Genomic DNA, 14,051 nt, shown 5'->3' with positions numbered 1-14,051 from the left:
AAGGATGACAAAAAAAGGGCTGCAAATTAGACAAAATATTTGGTTTTGAATTTACACCCCTTTTTTCTCCAGTAAGAATAGCAAAGCTGATTCAATTTCAAAAGCTATTTTTAACTGTAATCTTTAGACTTTTTAAGAAAACAAGCTTTATCTTTTTAATTTTGTGAAGTCATTTATATTTTTCTTCATTAATATAGATGAGTAAAAATCCTGGTTTCCCCCCCCCCCCCCCCCTTTTTGGTCTCAAGTGTTAGTATCTTTTGGTAGCTACTGCTTTAAATGATAGCAATCAATACAGTAGGTAATTTAGGCTGTAAATAAATTTAAATTTGGATTAACAATAGCCTCCATGTGCTATTTCAAGCAAAACTAGCATACAGAACCGGAGAGTTATCCCATCTCCACCAACAAATCAGAGTTATTTATACATTTTACAAAGAGATTCACACCACGTTTCTCTTAAATAAAAGTTCTGTAATGATTAGTCAGTGTATCAAATTTTGATGGTATACAAGTTTTCAGAAACATACCTATATAATGGGTTATAGCTACACACTTTTTCATTGGTAGTTCTCAATTCTAACCTCTTTAGAACTACATGATTTAACTCAATAGCCTGTAATCCATGACACAGAAATTGTTTTTCCCCTCATCTATTGCCTGACATAGAGAGCTATTACCTGTTTGTTCTTGGTGGAGAAAGAGTTTAGTATCTGATAATTAAAGCTTTAAAGAAGAAATGCTTTTACTACTGAATTTCAAACCACACACACAAAATAGGTGAGAAATTCTTTTATCATATTTAGAATCAAAATATCCCTTAAAATATTTACATTTTACAGTAAAAAGGATAGCAAAACACAAGATCATGTACAAGCTTAAGTATTCAAGTTTCCAAAGAGCCAAAAATGAAAAGGAAAAAAATGGCCTACCACAAAGTTGTAGTATATGGTAATAAATGCCTTCAATGAGTGCAGATTAAAGCAATAAAAGTACTCCCTTGGGCGTCTGATTCTTAGTCAAAAACTGCTCAACTAAATGATTAATATAATCTGATTATGAAGTTGCTTGGCTTTCTGTTGCTCCTCTACAGTTTCTTTAAAAACAGTGCAATTTAAAACAAACTTACAGAGCACACATTACTCTCAAATTAGTCATTATATAAAGGACATTCACTAGAGGCAGTAAATATATTCCATAGTTAACCATATTTACCAAGTAAGGAATAAAACTAAAATTTCTAAGCCTTTATTGCATATTAATAAAACAAATCTTTGAATATACAGCAATGTAAAACTTTTAAAAATATTAAATTCCTATAACTAGGGACAGTTGGTATGAAGAAGGGATGATGGGCACTGATACAGAGAGCACTCTGCACCAACACACAGATTTTATTGTTCTGCAAACCACCAATATTAAAAATTTAAAAGATGGCACAATCCTAGCAGGCAATCAAAGTTTTTAAGATACCACATTTCAGTTATTTGAATGTAATCTTGAAGCAGCCTGCAAATTTTACCTTTTGCTTTTAGCTCTGTCAGTGTGGTCCCTATCTTTGTGGTACCTATCTCTGTCCTTTTCTCCTTCTCTATGTTTACTTTTCTCTCGTTCCTTGTCCTTTTCATGGTCTTCACTTTTAGGTTTATCTGGTTTCTTGTCTACATTCCTACCATCCCGGCTTGCTTTTCCATCTGCTCCTCGATCACCATGTGATAACCGTGCCCTCTCTTTATCTTTGTGCCCTTCCTCCCTGCTTTTTCTGTCTCTGTCCTTGTCTTGGGTTCTGTCTCTGCGTCTATGCCTTTCAGATTCTTGCTCCCATTCCTTTTCATGTCGCTCTCTTTTCAAATGGTGTGAATCACTATAAAATCTCTGTCGATCTCCTTTACCCCTATTAAATGGCCTATCCAGTTGCTGTTGATCTGGCCTACCCCAAGGGTCACTATGGCGCCTTTCTGGTCTTCGAATGTCTTTAACCTGGTAAAAATTTTGTGGGCCTATATACCTTGATGTTTGTGAAAGGGGACCCATCATACGTTGTGGCTGGCCTGTCAGATGAACAACAGGTGGCCAGGGAACCATGGGATTTTGAGCAAAGCCAAAGCCTGGAGGGGGAAGTAAAGGGGGTGGTAAATGTGGTGGAAATCCAAACATGCTTTGTGGGGGAAAATTAGGAGGCCCTGGAAATGGAAATCCAGGGGGGCTAGCCTTGAGATGCTGAAGGTTGGGCTGCTGTGCCCTCATGGGTGAAAAGTTTGCACTTGTTCTGGGGCTGGTGCTTCTGGAAGTAAAGTTGATGCTTTTAGAAGGAAATTCTGATTGACATGTGTTTCCAACTTCAAAATGAGATGATGCTGCTGTCGATCCTCTTCGAAACGGGTGCACAGTTTCGATATTTTGCATTAAAATATCCTCCTGTAAGGGTTTTGCTTGTTCTGTTTGAGAAGTGTGTATGTTTTCTACCGACGGTGAGTTTTGTGCAACCCCTGAATTTTCACCCTGCTGAACACATGAGTTTTTCTCTACAGAAGACAACTTTTCCTCTACATTGATTTGTTCTGTTAAGTGCTCCTTGTGTGACAGACCAGGCAGGATGTGTTTCTCTCCATTCCGGCAATTATCTCCATCTTTGCTTTCTGAAGCAGTTATCTGCTGACTTCGTCCTGCTGCTTGTCTAGGATCCCGTTTCAGGTTGATAAACTGTGGGGACCTTGTTGTATTAGCAACAAGGTTTTCACTGCAACTGACATTACTGTCTATGTTTCCTTTTCCTACATTAGACCTGCATGGAGAACTAGTATTTGAAGTCCGATTATCTTGCAAATTATTCTCTTGATCTTGCAGCAGCTGTCTTTTTAATGTTCTCTCTTTATTCTCCACAGTTTCCTCCTGTTTTGACTGAATTGATAAATTTGTTAAGAATGCTTCTGTAGAAACATCTGGTGGCTTACCTCTGAGGCTAAGACTTGCCAAAGGTCCAGGAGAAATGGAAGAAGACCCCATTACTGATGTTTCTTCTCCTACTACTACTGAATTAACTGTAGATTCTGAGAGATCATCTGCTTTAACCTTTACCTCCTTGGCTTCACCATCAGGTGCTTCCACTTTATCTATTTTCTCTGCTTTGGGGTCGGCTTGCTCATTTATAAATGGAATTTCTTTGACAGTGTTCTGTTCTATCACTGATTGAGCCTGTTCATATACCTGACCAGTCGAGCCCAAAAGGCTCTGAAGTATATCGTCCACGGGAAGAGGTTTATTTGCTAATTCCAGAGTAGAAGGCTGATTTTCCCAGCCAATCAATACCCCAGGAAGGAATCTTAAAGGTTTTGGTGGCTCCTGTTTGGTGACTTCCACTAAAGGTTCAATTACTGTTGGAAGGTCTTCCTGAAGAGTTTGCTGAGGCTTATTTCTCTGCTTATGTAATACAGTTGTAAAAGAATTAAAAAAGTCATTTTCTTCCTCTGGTGTTTCTTCTGCGGAAACGTCTATTTTACTTTTTTTATCAGGTGGCAAAGCCGTTGGTACACTTTCAGAAGTCTCAGCTGTGTGACTAGTACTAGCACTATGTTGCCGTTTCAGTTTCTGACGGATAATTAAGCCCAACAACAGATTAGGTCTATGCAGTTCAAGCCCTGTATGAAATAAAAAACAGCAATTAACAGTCATTTTCGGGACACCTGGGTGGCTCAGTCGGTTAAGCCTTCAGCTCATGACCCCAGGGTCCTGGGATCGAGCCCCATGTCGGGCTCCATGCTCAGCTGGGAGCCTGCTTCTCCCTGTCCCTCTGCCTGCCATACCCCACCCCACTTGTGTGCATGCACGCTCTCTCTGTTAAATAAATTAAAAAATAAAATAAAATAAAAACAGTCATTTTCAACCATTACATTAAAGGGTACATTTTTGCATCCAGCTTATTACAGCCTATTAAATGGGTGCCTGCCCCTGTCAAGTCAGCTCTAGAGGGCTGGATCCTGAGAAAGAAAGCAGAGTCCATTTTGTCACTCTGGTCTCACCTCCCACTTTATTTTATTCATACTCTATTATTAAAATGTATACCTACCAGGCCCATCAAAAGGCACAAGAGGGTGTGGAATTTTATCTGCAGCACCCAAAGGAATAAGGTACATATCTTTAACCTGCTTCATGTTGTTAGCAGCTACTCCATAGCGCTTTCTGCTACTGAAGTATGCAAACAGCAAAGTATAAGAAATTTGATCTTCTTCAGTTACGGGTGTGAAGCGAACCACACAAATTTCCTATTCAAGAAAATAATAAATGATTGTTTAAAATAATAACCTAAAGATCAGCTTGGTTTTAAATATCATTTCTCAATTATAGTAATAATCTAGTAAATTTTATGATGATTACCAAATAACATGATTTACCAACTTAAATGCAGATAAAAATAGTAAAGGGAAGCAACTCTTAGGAAAAGATCTTCGCTGATCCACTGACAGATTTGTTTTATCTGAAGGTGTCCCATAAGACACTGAGTCCAAGGTAATTAATCTGCTCAAGGTGACACAACTTTCAGTGACAGAGAACATATTTAAACCCAAGTCTTTTGGTGTCTACATTATCTCATTTATATGTTTATATGTTTTTATATTTATATGTTACAACCTTCACAAAGGGCTGCCTGTGTTTTCAGCATACTGAAAATTAGTATCACCTACCACCACCACCCTGCCATGTACACATACAGAAAAACACTCAAATCCACTGAAAATCCCATTTACAGGGACTGGATTTAGAAATAAAAGAGGCTGTGTGAAAGACCTCAAATACACAAAGGCCATAAATTTTGTAGAATCCTTTGGCTTACTTGGGAACTTATTTGTGTGCCTCTGGGTTCTAGGTTTTGTTTCCAATAGAAAAAAGAGTTCCAACATAGTATTAATTTGGTAATATAAAAAAAATGGATGCCTTTTCATAAAGGTAGTCAAAAGGGAGAGAGCCAGAACTGCTACAAAGCCTAAATTGATGCAAGTTCCTAAAGAAAACGTACAGATGAGCTAAACTATGGCACAAAAGGTCATCTAAACTGTCCTCTTTCAGGGGTAACAACTATTATAGTGTTTCAGTCAGTTCAGAAAGGAGGCATACTATAAAGTGTTAGGCAGAAATATATGGGGTAGATCAAGAGTGATTCCCAAAATGTCCAAGGGTAATACCAATGCTTTCCGATGACTTTTACTATCATGAGAAAGTGATAGCAAATACATATTGTAACATTTTTTATAGTGCTTCAAAGTTTACTTGTATTCTAACACTGTATCAATTTAAATTCTAAAATCAATTATTGAAAAATATATATTCTTTTTATCTTGAGATCATCCATTCTGGATTATTTCTAATCTTACTAGACGTGTCTAATCTTAAGATAAAAAATTAATGTTCTCTTATTTAAGATTTATTTTTTGAATGTCTGTAATATGCTAGGTACTATCATCCTTGGAGGGAAAAACAATTTCTTCTAATGTAAATTTTCCTGTGTAGTACTGTTCTACACATTAAAGAAATGATGGAAAATAGAGAGAGAGTAAAGAAAAAAATAATATTGTGATAGAGGCTACTAATGATCACCAACTATCTATTCTCTTCCTTTCCTCCTATTACAAAAAGCCTTTTAGCTGGGCACATCACCATCCAATAGAGACAACATTTCCAGAAATTACATTTCCCAGCCTTCTTAGCAGCTTACATAAGACTACGTTACTAAAAAGTTCTTGCCAATGGAAGTTAGAGGAAGTGAAAGGATAACAGCAATTTCCAGGTCTTGCTTTTAAAACAACTAGACAGGCATTCTTCCATTTTTCCCACATGAGTTGATAAGTCAGCTTTGACCACGTTTGACTGATAAGGGTAACATTCTTGGAAACAGGCAAATAATAAGACAGAAGGAAACTGGTCCCTGAATGATCTTGTAGAATCAGAGCCCCAGAACTACTCTGAACCACTGACATATTAAAAAAATAAATTTCTATATTCTTTGAGCCACTATACTTTTAGGGTCTCTTTGTTGCAGCAGCTTAGGCTATGCCCTAAGTCAACAAATGTCTATAATCAAAGCAAGGCAAAATTCCAGGAGGAATCTCAATACTTAATTCTAAAGCATTTCTTCCAAAACACTGACACAGAAATCACTAAGAAAGCATACCAGAAGGAAAGAAAAACCCACCAAAGGAATGCTGGGCTGTTTTGAGCCTTAGCAAATGGCTTTAGTTCAGTTTTGTCAGGAATACTATGTAGATATAGAATTTGTATTGGCTCCTACCCCCAGGATACCCTGCATATAGAACTCTCAGCGATTTACTTTTCAAATATTCTCTCATGTTGGTATAACTAAAGAAATTTCCCTTACCTTGGTTCCTGATGCTTTAATTTTTTCAACATAATCCCAAACTGTCTGAGGCGATATCCTGCCACCTACTTGAATACTATCTGGTAGATCCTACAGTAAAAAAGGAAGGTGAGATCATATACAAAATATAGTATAATAGTCATAATTCATTTAAATTTAGCTCTAAGACTAATTTGAAATGGTAATAAAAAACAAGGAAATAATAAGATTTGCATCACAGAACATAAGAAAGTACAGGGGCAGCAATCAGGCTTTACCTCAAATGTCAACTCCAAATAACTAAGGTGGGTACCCAAGATACAACTGAGATCAAATCTGAGGTCATGTCAGTTCTCATCAGGAATGACAGGCACAGTAAAGGGGTAGTGGCAAGCATACGACACATTGAAAATCCAGAAAGAACACAACAGATTTCAGAATATTAGAGATTGTTTTTCTTCTCTGACCTCCCCCTACCCCACGCCCTCTTCTTGGTGGTAGTGGGCAAGGATATCATTTAATCATTAACAGCTGCATCTCAAAAGTTAAGTTTAATTATAGCACATATTTTTACACAGTAGAGAATAACATTGTAATAATGCAAATTCATTTTTTTAAATGGTAGAATCTTTCTGAAAATAGATGACTATACATAAAATCAGTTAAGTGTGTAACCGAAAATATTTAAAACTAATCAGTATGTTTCTATTTTCTAAGAAGCTGAGAAAACTCATAAAAAGCACAATTAATTGATATTAAGTTTATTTAAATTATTAATTACTTTAAATATTTATTTGGGATTTTAGTCCTAAACTAAAAATAAGCAGAAAGCAGAGGTAGAATTCAGGAAAGCAACCACAAAGAAACTGGCTTAGAAAGGAGAGTAATTTGTTTAAAATCAAATTCCATTGTTTAGGACTTCTTTCCCATTTAAAAGAGTTCTCGTCACCACAGACTGGTCAAAGACTACATCTCTAAACAGATTTGTTCAAAAAGAAGATCATATGGATCCATTTAATTTTCCTCTTATAAAATCAATGTTTCTAAAATACTACTTGCCAAGCAAACTATATGTAAAAGTAATAATTAGGTTGTTTATTAAAACATAATGCTAAACAAATAAACTGATCAATATTAGTTAAGCCACATTACATGTAAACTAATTTCAGCCTAGGGGCGCCTGGGTGGCTCAAGTTGCTTATTCCCCTCAGGCTTTGCACTCAGCAGGGAGCCTGCTTCTCCCTCTCCCTCTGCCTGCCACTCTGCCGGCTTGTGCTCTCTCTCTAATAAATAATTATTTATTTATTAAATAAATGTTAAAAAAATAAAAAATTTTAGAATGTGCTCTAATAATTTACTTATTAAATATTTTTAAAAAATAAAAATTAAAAAATAAATGGGGCGCCTGGGTTGGCTCAGTCGTTAAGCGTCTGCCTTCGGCTCAGGTCATGATCCCAGGGTCCTGGGATCGAGCCCCATGTTAGGCTGGCTCCCTGCTCCACGGGAGGCCTGCTTCTCCCTCTCCCACTCTCCCTGCTTGTGTTCCCTCTTTGGCTGTGTTTCTCTGTCAAATAAATAAATAAAATATTAAAAAAAAATTAAAAAATAAACTCATTTCAGCCGAATACAAAGAAAAGTAATATAATAGAAAATATAATCTCAACAAAAATACAGTACATGTGTACTGATTTATTTTCCTTCTGCATAAACACAGAAAAAGACAACTTTCTTCAAAATAGTTCAAAAATGTCATATTTTCTCATTTATCATAATAGTATAGCTGCTTATTTTCCAAAAATATTTCCATAAATATTCTAAATTAATATTCCATAAATATTCCTTCTTATTCCTGCAGGTATAAAACCAAGGGTACCTGCAGCAACTACAGTCATTGGTCTCATGAGACTGTCAACTTGCTGTAATGTTTCAACTATAACCTGCATCTCATTCACAGAAAGAGGCAGGAAGAACTGTATTCATGCAGTTGGGAAACATAAGCAACAGGAGAATGAGAAGAACTGTTAACAAGAAAAAATCTTCCTGACAGGCTAATACTGAAGACCATACTAAGTAGGTCAATCTTTTATCAAGTCTGTATTTAAAGGAAAACTTAAGCTATCCATGCAGACTCTCATTAATTTTTAATTCTCTGACACAGGAAAGCACATCTTAAAGTATAGGACATGTGGGTTTAAAACTTTCAGAACACAGTTATCTACAGTTCAAAAACTCCATTTGTGAACTCAATAGTTCCATTAATTGAATGGTTTAAGGATCACTGTCAATAGTTTTCTTATGAATGAAAATAAATTTATCATTTAATATTTTTATTATTTATAATATTGTTTTCTCTCCTACTGCTTTTATAAACACATATGTTAATACGAGCAGAAAGGGGCAGAAAAGTTCACAGTACCTCTGTTAAATACTCGGGGGAACCAGACACTGGGTAGGCTTTGGTAACAAATTTTGCCACAGAAGGCATGTTGATAAAACCTTTCCAGATGAAGTTCAATCGAGCCAGGAAGGTAGACTCAACTTCAACAGTTCCAGGCATCTCTGGACTAAAATATGACATTAAAAATTTTCAGCCTTAAAAATCTGCTCATGAATAAATCCATTTTCTACTAAGTCATCAATTATTTCTATTTTAGCATGTCAATAAAGCCAAAATATGTAAAGACTATTGATTAAAGAGTTTAGATTTTCACTTTATAAAAAATTACATTCATATTTACATGGTCGTGTTTTCAAAATCATCCTTCCAGGGTGGCTTAGATGAAGGTACAGAGAAGTACAAGCAATTTTTCTTAAATGACCTATCTCTTGCCTCTTGGGACCAACATAATTAAACGGAATTTTAAAGTCAAGTCCCCACATACAGACTCAAATCTCTAAATTAATTTTGAGTCTTACTCTTTTCTCTCAATTAGTTTAATGTTTTAGAGGGTACAGTTACTTTCTCAAAAGAAAGGTTCCTAAGAAATATGTTACCTTTTTGTTTTTGAAGACCTCCAAGTATAATCTGGCAAAGATCTATAATGATTACTACAGAAATTGTAGCTAAGAGAATATTACCGTGGAGCAGGAGAGAATGTTGACTTCGGAGACTCTTGTTTCTCCTCTTCAAAGAATTCAGATGCCAAAATATTTGAGGTTGAAGACAATGCATCTGCTATACTTTCTGCTTCATTATCTGAATGTTTACGAGATACTCCAACAACAACTTTAACTTTTTTTGGAGAAAGATCATCTACAGGTGGTGCCATTCGACCTAACACCAGATGACATGAAAATAAATCATTTTTGTAAACTGAAATTTCTATAACTTCATCCATTTTGCTTCTAAAGTTACTGTTTTTCTGACTGAATTGTTGCATAACCTTAGATTTCCTAGGGTAATTTTTAACTATCATCTCTCATACTGTGTTGTATTACACCTCTCTAATTGATGGGAAAAATTAGGGGAAGAGGATGCTAAGCAACTTAGATAAGCTGAGATGGAAACATTATAACTAGAACCTAAAATCAGTTTCTTGATACCCTAGCAATTTTTTTTAACTAAACTACACCAAATTCCAAGTCTTGAGAAGAACAGAGTAAAACAACTCTGTATCCTACTTTGTTTTACATATACAGCAGCAGCTCGTGACATAAATGCAGTGCAGTGCTTAGTTACTAAACATGAAAAATATTAGTAAAGTTTAAAAAATGACATTGGTTTTAGGCTATCGCATCAAGAAGGGAAAAAAAATCAAACTTTCTGAAAATAGGTTAGGTCTAGTAGTGTTTAACAAATGTTTTTGTGTGATACCATTAAATTTACTAAACTATTACCACAGAAATGATTAAAATTAATAGAAATAACTAAGAGTATTTTTTATTAAGACAGAGCTAAATGGGTGTACTTAAGAATACTATTACATCATGGATGGCTTTCTTTAAGAATAACAAAGTCTAAAAACACTCTGCCCTTTAAGTCTTTATCACTGTACAGATTGTAAAATATGTAAACAGAATTTTGAGTAGATAGGATTATTTTTATTATAGGAAAATTACTTAATTTGTAATACATTTCATCTAGCCTCTAATCCAATGATGGATGGCAGCAAATAGATTAACCTAACAATTTTTCATGTTACTGAACAAGGTATGTATCATTTCTTAGCATACCACAGTAAAAAAATAAAAATTGAGTCACATCTCCAGAGTTTACAAAATTCTTGATCCTCTATTTTTAACAATAAACTGAATATAATTTAAATTCTTCCTTAATACATCCCCATTTTTTATGCCCTAAATCTAGTCAACCTCCAACATCTATCAATATTACCTAATGTGAGTATTTCAAAGTCTCCACTTATTTCTATCTCCAATGACCACTCTAATCACTCTAATCAAAACTATCTTCATCTCCTACTTGGACTAGTGCAAAGGCTGCCTGTGCAGTTTCCCTCCTTCCTCTCCTGGCTTCTCCCACTCTAATCTCTTCTCAAAGTCAGAGACAGATCTTCATAAAATTCCCATCTGATGTCATTGCCTTGGTAAGAAACCCTTTAGTCACCGTCCACCGCTCTTAGATAAAAGACCAAAATCTTCAATGCAGCTACAAAAGATTTTCAGCATTTCTGATCATGATCTATAAAGTAATATTTTATCTCATGATCCATTACTTACATACACACACTCACATCTCTGTGGGTGTGTGTGTGCATGTGTGTGTATATATATGTATGTGTATGTGTATATATGTATTTTTGTTATAAAAGTAACTGAAACGGGGCGCCTGGGTGGCTCAGTCGTTAAGCGTCTGCCTTCGGCTCAGGTCATGATCCCAGGGTCCTGGGATCGAGCCCCGCATCGGGCTGCCTGCTCCGCGGGAAGCCTGCTTCTCCCTCTCCCCCTCCCCCTGCTTGTGTTCCCTCTCTCACTGTCTCTCTCTCTCTGTTGAAAAATAAATAAAATCTTTAAAAAAAAAAAAAAAAGTAACTGAAACTAAAGTCTCACAAAATGGTGCTCATCTTTGTAAGTGCAGTTCACTGTGGTATTTTCTATTTTGTTTTTCTTTGTTTTTGAAATGCCAGTTAACTACTTACTAAACTGATTTCACTACTAATAAGTCACAATCTGAAATTTGAAAGGCAAAAAGATATTACAAGATGTGATCTCTAAATATCTGTCTCTTCAAACAAATGATGTGCCTCTCTCCTCTTCTCGAATTCACTTCAAGCTCATGCCATTCCCAGTATTCAGAATGGTCTTCCCCTCTCTCTTTGCAGGCTTACTTTTCAACTTTCATGACTCAGCTTAAATGTCAATTCTTCAGCCAAGTCTCCCCAATGCCCCAGTCTAGGCTGGGTCTTTCTGCTAGCTAAATACATTTATAACTGTACTTCTGTAATCCAAATCATCACCTGCCTATCTTTCCCACTAGGTACAGTTTCTCTTAAAGCCTGGATAAGATCTGACTTTTTCACCACTATATTCCCTGCACCAGAAAGTGCTCAGCAAGAACTCAATAAATATTTATTGAATGAATGACCAAATAGAAGAATGCCAGAGAAAAGGTATTTTGGGATTTGTTTCATTTGTTATATATGATAATAAAATATGAATGCTATTTTACTCCTTCACTTAATAAATGACAGTACCATCACAACTGCCCAACATTTCTGATGCCTACTCTAATGCTTAAATTCTAGCCTTTTGCCCCAGGGTTGTTAAGTTCAGATCTTAGATAGTATAGTTAATTCTAGATCACAAACCATACCACAGTATAAAACTATTAACTCAACTCTGAAGACTACCACTCAAAAAATGTGCTACTCCTCAAAGGGAGTGAGCAGGTACCTCACCCCCAATTCAGAGAAAACAAAAACCTATTTAAAGTACAAATACAAGTATCTCTCTTTCAAAATGAAAGCAACATTTCAGAAAGAAAAATTTCCAATTACCTATGCAAATTTTACAGTTAAGATCAAAAAGATGTTGTCTGTGTTGACTAGTGGTATCTTTGGACATAGAATCAATCTCTTCTTTTAGTTTTTCAGTTCCTTCTGTCTTTTCCAATGACTTGTTAGCTGTAGGTTCCTAAAAAAAAAAAAAAAAAAAGAGTAAAAAATTTTAGCAAAGTTTGGCCCTAATTATTAAAATCAACTTATATTTCATGTTGATTTTTTCTAAAATGAAAACTATTCCATTCATAGGTTTTCACTATTTTTTTTTTTTAATTTTAAAGATTTTATTTATTTAGAGTGAGTGAGCAAGCGGTGGGGGGGAGGCAGAAGGAGAGGAGAGAATCTCAAGCAGACTCTATACTGAGCACAGAGCCTGACGCAGGGCTCAATTTCACAACCCTGAGATCACCACCTGAGTGAATCCAAGAGTCAGCCACTCAACCAAATGCACCACCCATGTGCCCCCCTTCACTATTTCTTTAAAAAATAAATGCTAGATACTAATTATTACTTAAAGTAGAGCAAAAACTCAGACATCATTCTTTAAGGCCTCTAACAAGATTTCATATTATTTCCTCACCGATATTTGAAAATAAGAAAAGCTGTACCAAGCTCTCACACCACAGTCTACCTAAGAAGCACTTACAGATTTATAGGCCTATTAAAGAATTCACCAAGTCACAGAGACTCCAGGAATCTACATTTTTTTTTTTTTAAGATTTTATTTATTCATAAGAGACAGAGACAGAGAGAGAGAGAGAGGCAGAGGGAGAGGGAGAAGCAGGCTCCCCGATGAGTGGGGAGCCCAATGCGGGACTCGATCCCAGGACCCTGGGATCATGACCTGAGCCGAAGGCAGATGCTTAACCATCTGAGCCACCCAGGCGCGCCCAGGAATCTACATTTTAACAAGTGTTTTAACAGTGCTTGTGATGCAGATGGTCTGCACACTACAACCAGAGAAACAATATTGTAAACACTCAAAAAAACCATGAAACCAATAAAATGAACTACTTTAAAATATATACATTTTTAAAAATTCTTCTTTTACCTTTAAGAACATTTTAGACAAATCTTTTCGGAACCTTCATGTTTTGAGCACTACAAAACATGACATTTTTATTATTTTTACCTGTATCTCCATGGCTGCTTCCTGTTCTTTCATTGGGGCATCACTCTCAATTTCAATTTCACCTTTATGAGTTATTTTTGTGATTGGTCGTCTTTCCACTTCTCTCTGCTCTTTCTCAATCATTTCTATGGTCTAAAGGAAATATTTTAAAGAAACACTTCATAATTAAATTACACATATTTCCAAATGTACAGCTTTAAATAACAGCTTATCTAAAAATGAAAGCAACATCACATAATTTTTAATCTTTAGGTGGTCTCTCAAACAACAAACATATATTGAGTACTTACAAATGCCAGAGACTATTTTAAGTGCTGGGGTTATAAGCCTTGAAAAGTTCACATGTAACTTAACCAGAGGCAACTAAAGTGCAATGTAATTTGCAAAGGGTTGAAACATGGTATTTATCTGCTTTCTGATTTAGTTTTTTACCGGCTGCCACCAGGAAAATGAGAAATAGCTTCCTCAGATTCCTAATATGATGTTCTTAACATCCCCCCAAAAATGAAAGTTTATTCAAACACCAAAAATTATCAAGTAGTCCCCTGTCAGCTGTCTCCTGACTAAGCATACTTTGTGACAGTGATAATTTAGTTGAACAAACTTGGCAACA

General features: G+C 35.8%; 1 protein-coding gene across 6 annotated transcripts in view; it reads right to left on the bottom strand.

The window, feature by feature from the left end:
* Positions 1–248: 248 nt before the first annotated feature.
* PHF3 (PHD finger protein 3) overlaps positions 249–14,051 on the bottom strand; it is an 85,174-nt gene continuing 71,371 nt past the window's right edge. For 4 of the 6 annotated variants that reach the window (XM_034991469.1, XM_034991470.1, XM_034991471.1 and 1 more), the window contains 7 exons: positions 13,439–13,570; positions 12,304–12,439; positions 9,428–9,623; positions 8,766–8,913; positions 6,371–6,460; positions 4,067–4,262; positions 1,519–3,638 (listed from right to left, as the gene is read on the bottom strand). In XM_034991469.1, coding sequence (XP_034847360.1) covers positions 1,519–3,638; positions 4,067–4,262; positions 6,371–6,460; positions 8,766–8,913; positions 9,428–9,623; positions 12,304–12,439; positions 13,439–13,570 — 3,018 coding nt within the window. Of the gene's footprint in view, positions 3,639–4,066; positions 4,263–6,370; positions 6,461–8,765; positions 8,914–9,427; positions 9,624–12,303; positions 12,440–13,438; positions 13,571–14,051 lie in introns of all 6 variants that reach the window. The other 2 variants (XM_034991466.1, XM_034991467.1) reach the window with 1 other exon arrangement.

Source organism: Mirounga leonina, unplaced genomic scaffold (genome assembly GCF_011800145.1).
Source record: "Mirounga leonina isolate KUSES-001 unplaced genomic scaffold, KU_Mleo_1.0 Mir_53, whole genome shotgun sequence".
NCBI classification, from domain to species: Eukaryota; Metazoa; Chordata; class Mammalia; order Carnivora; family Phocidae; genus Mirounga; species Mirounga leonina.
The sequence above is the reverse complement of the archived record's forward strand: the minus strand, read 5'-3'. Positions and strand labels throughout refer to the sequence as shown.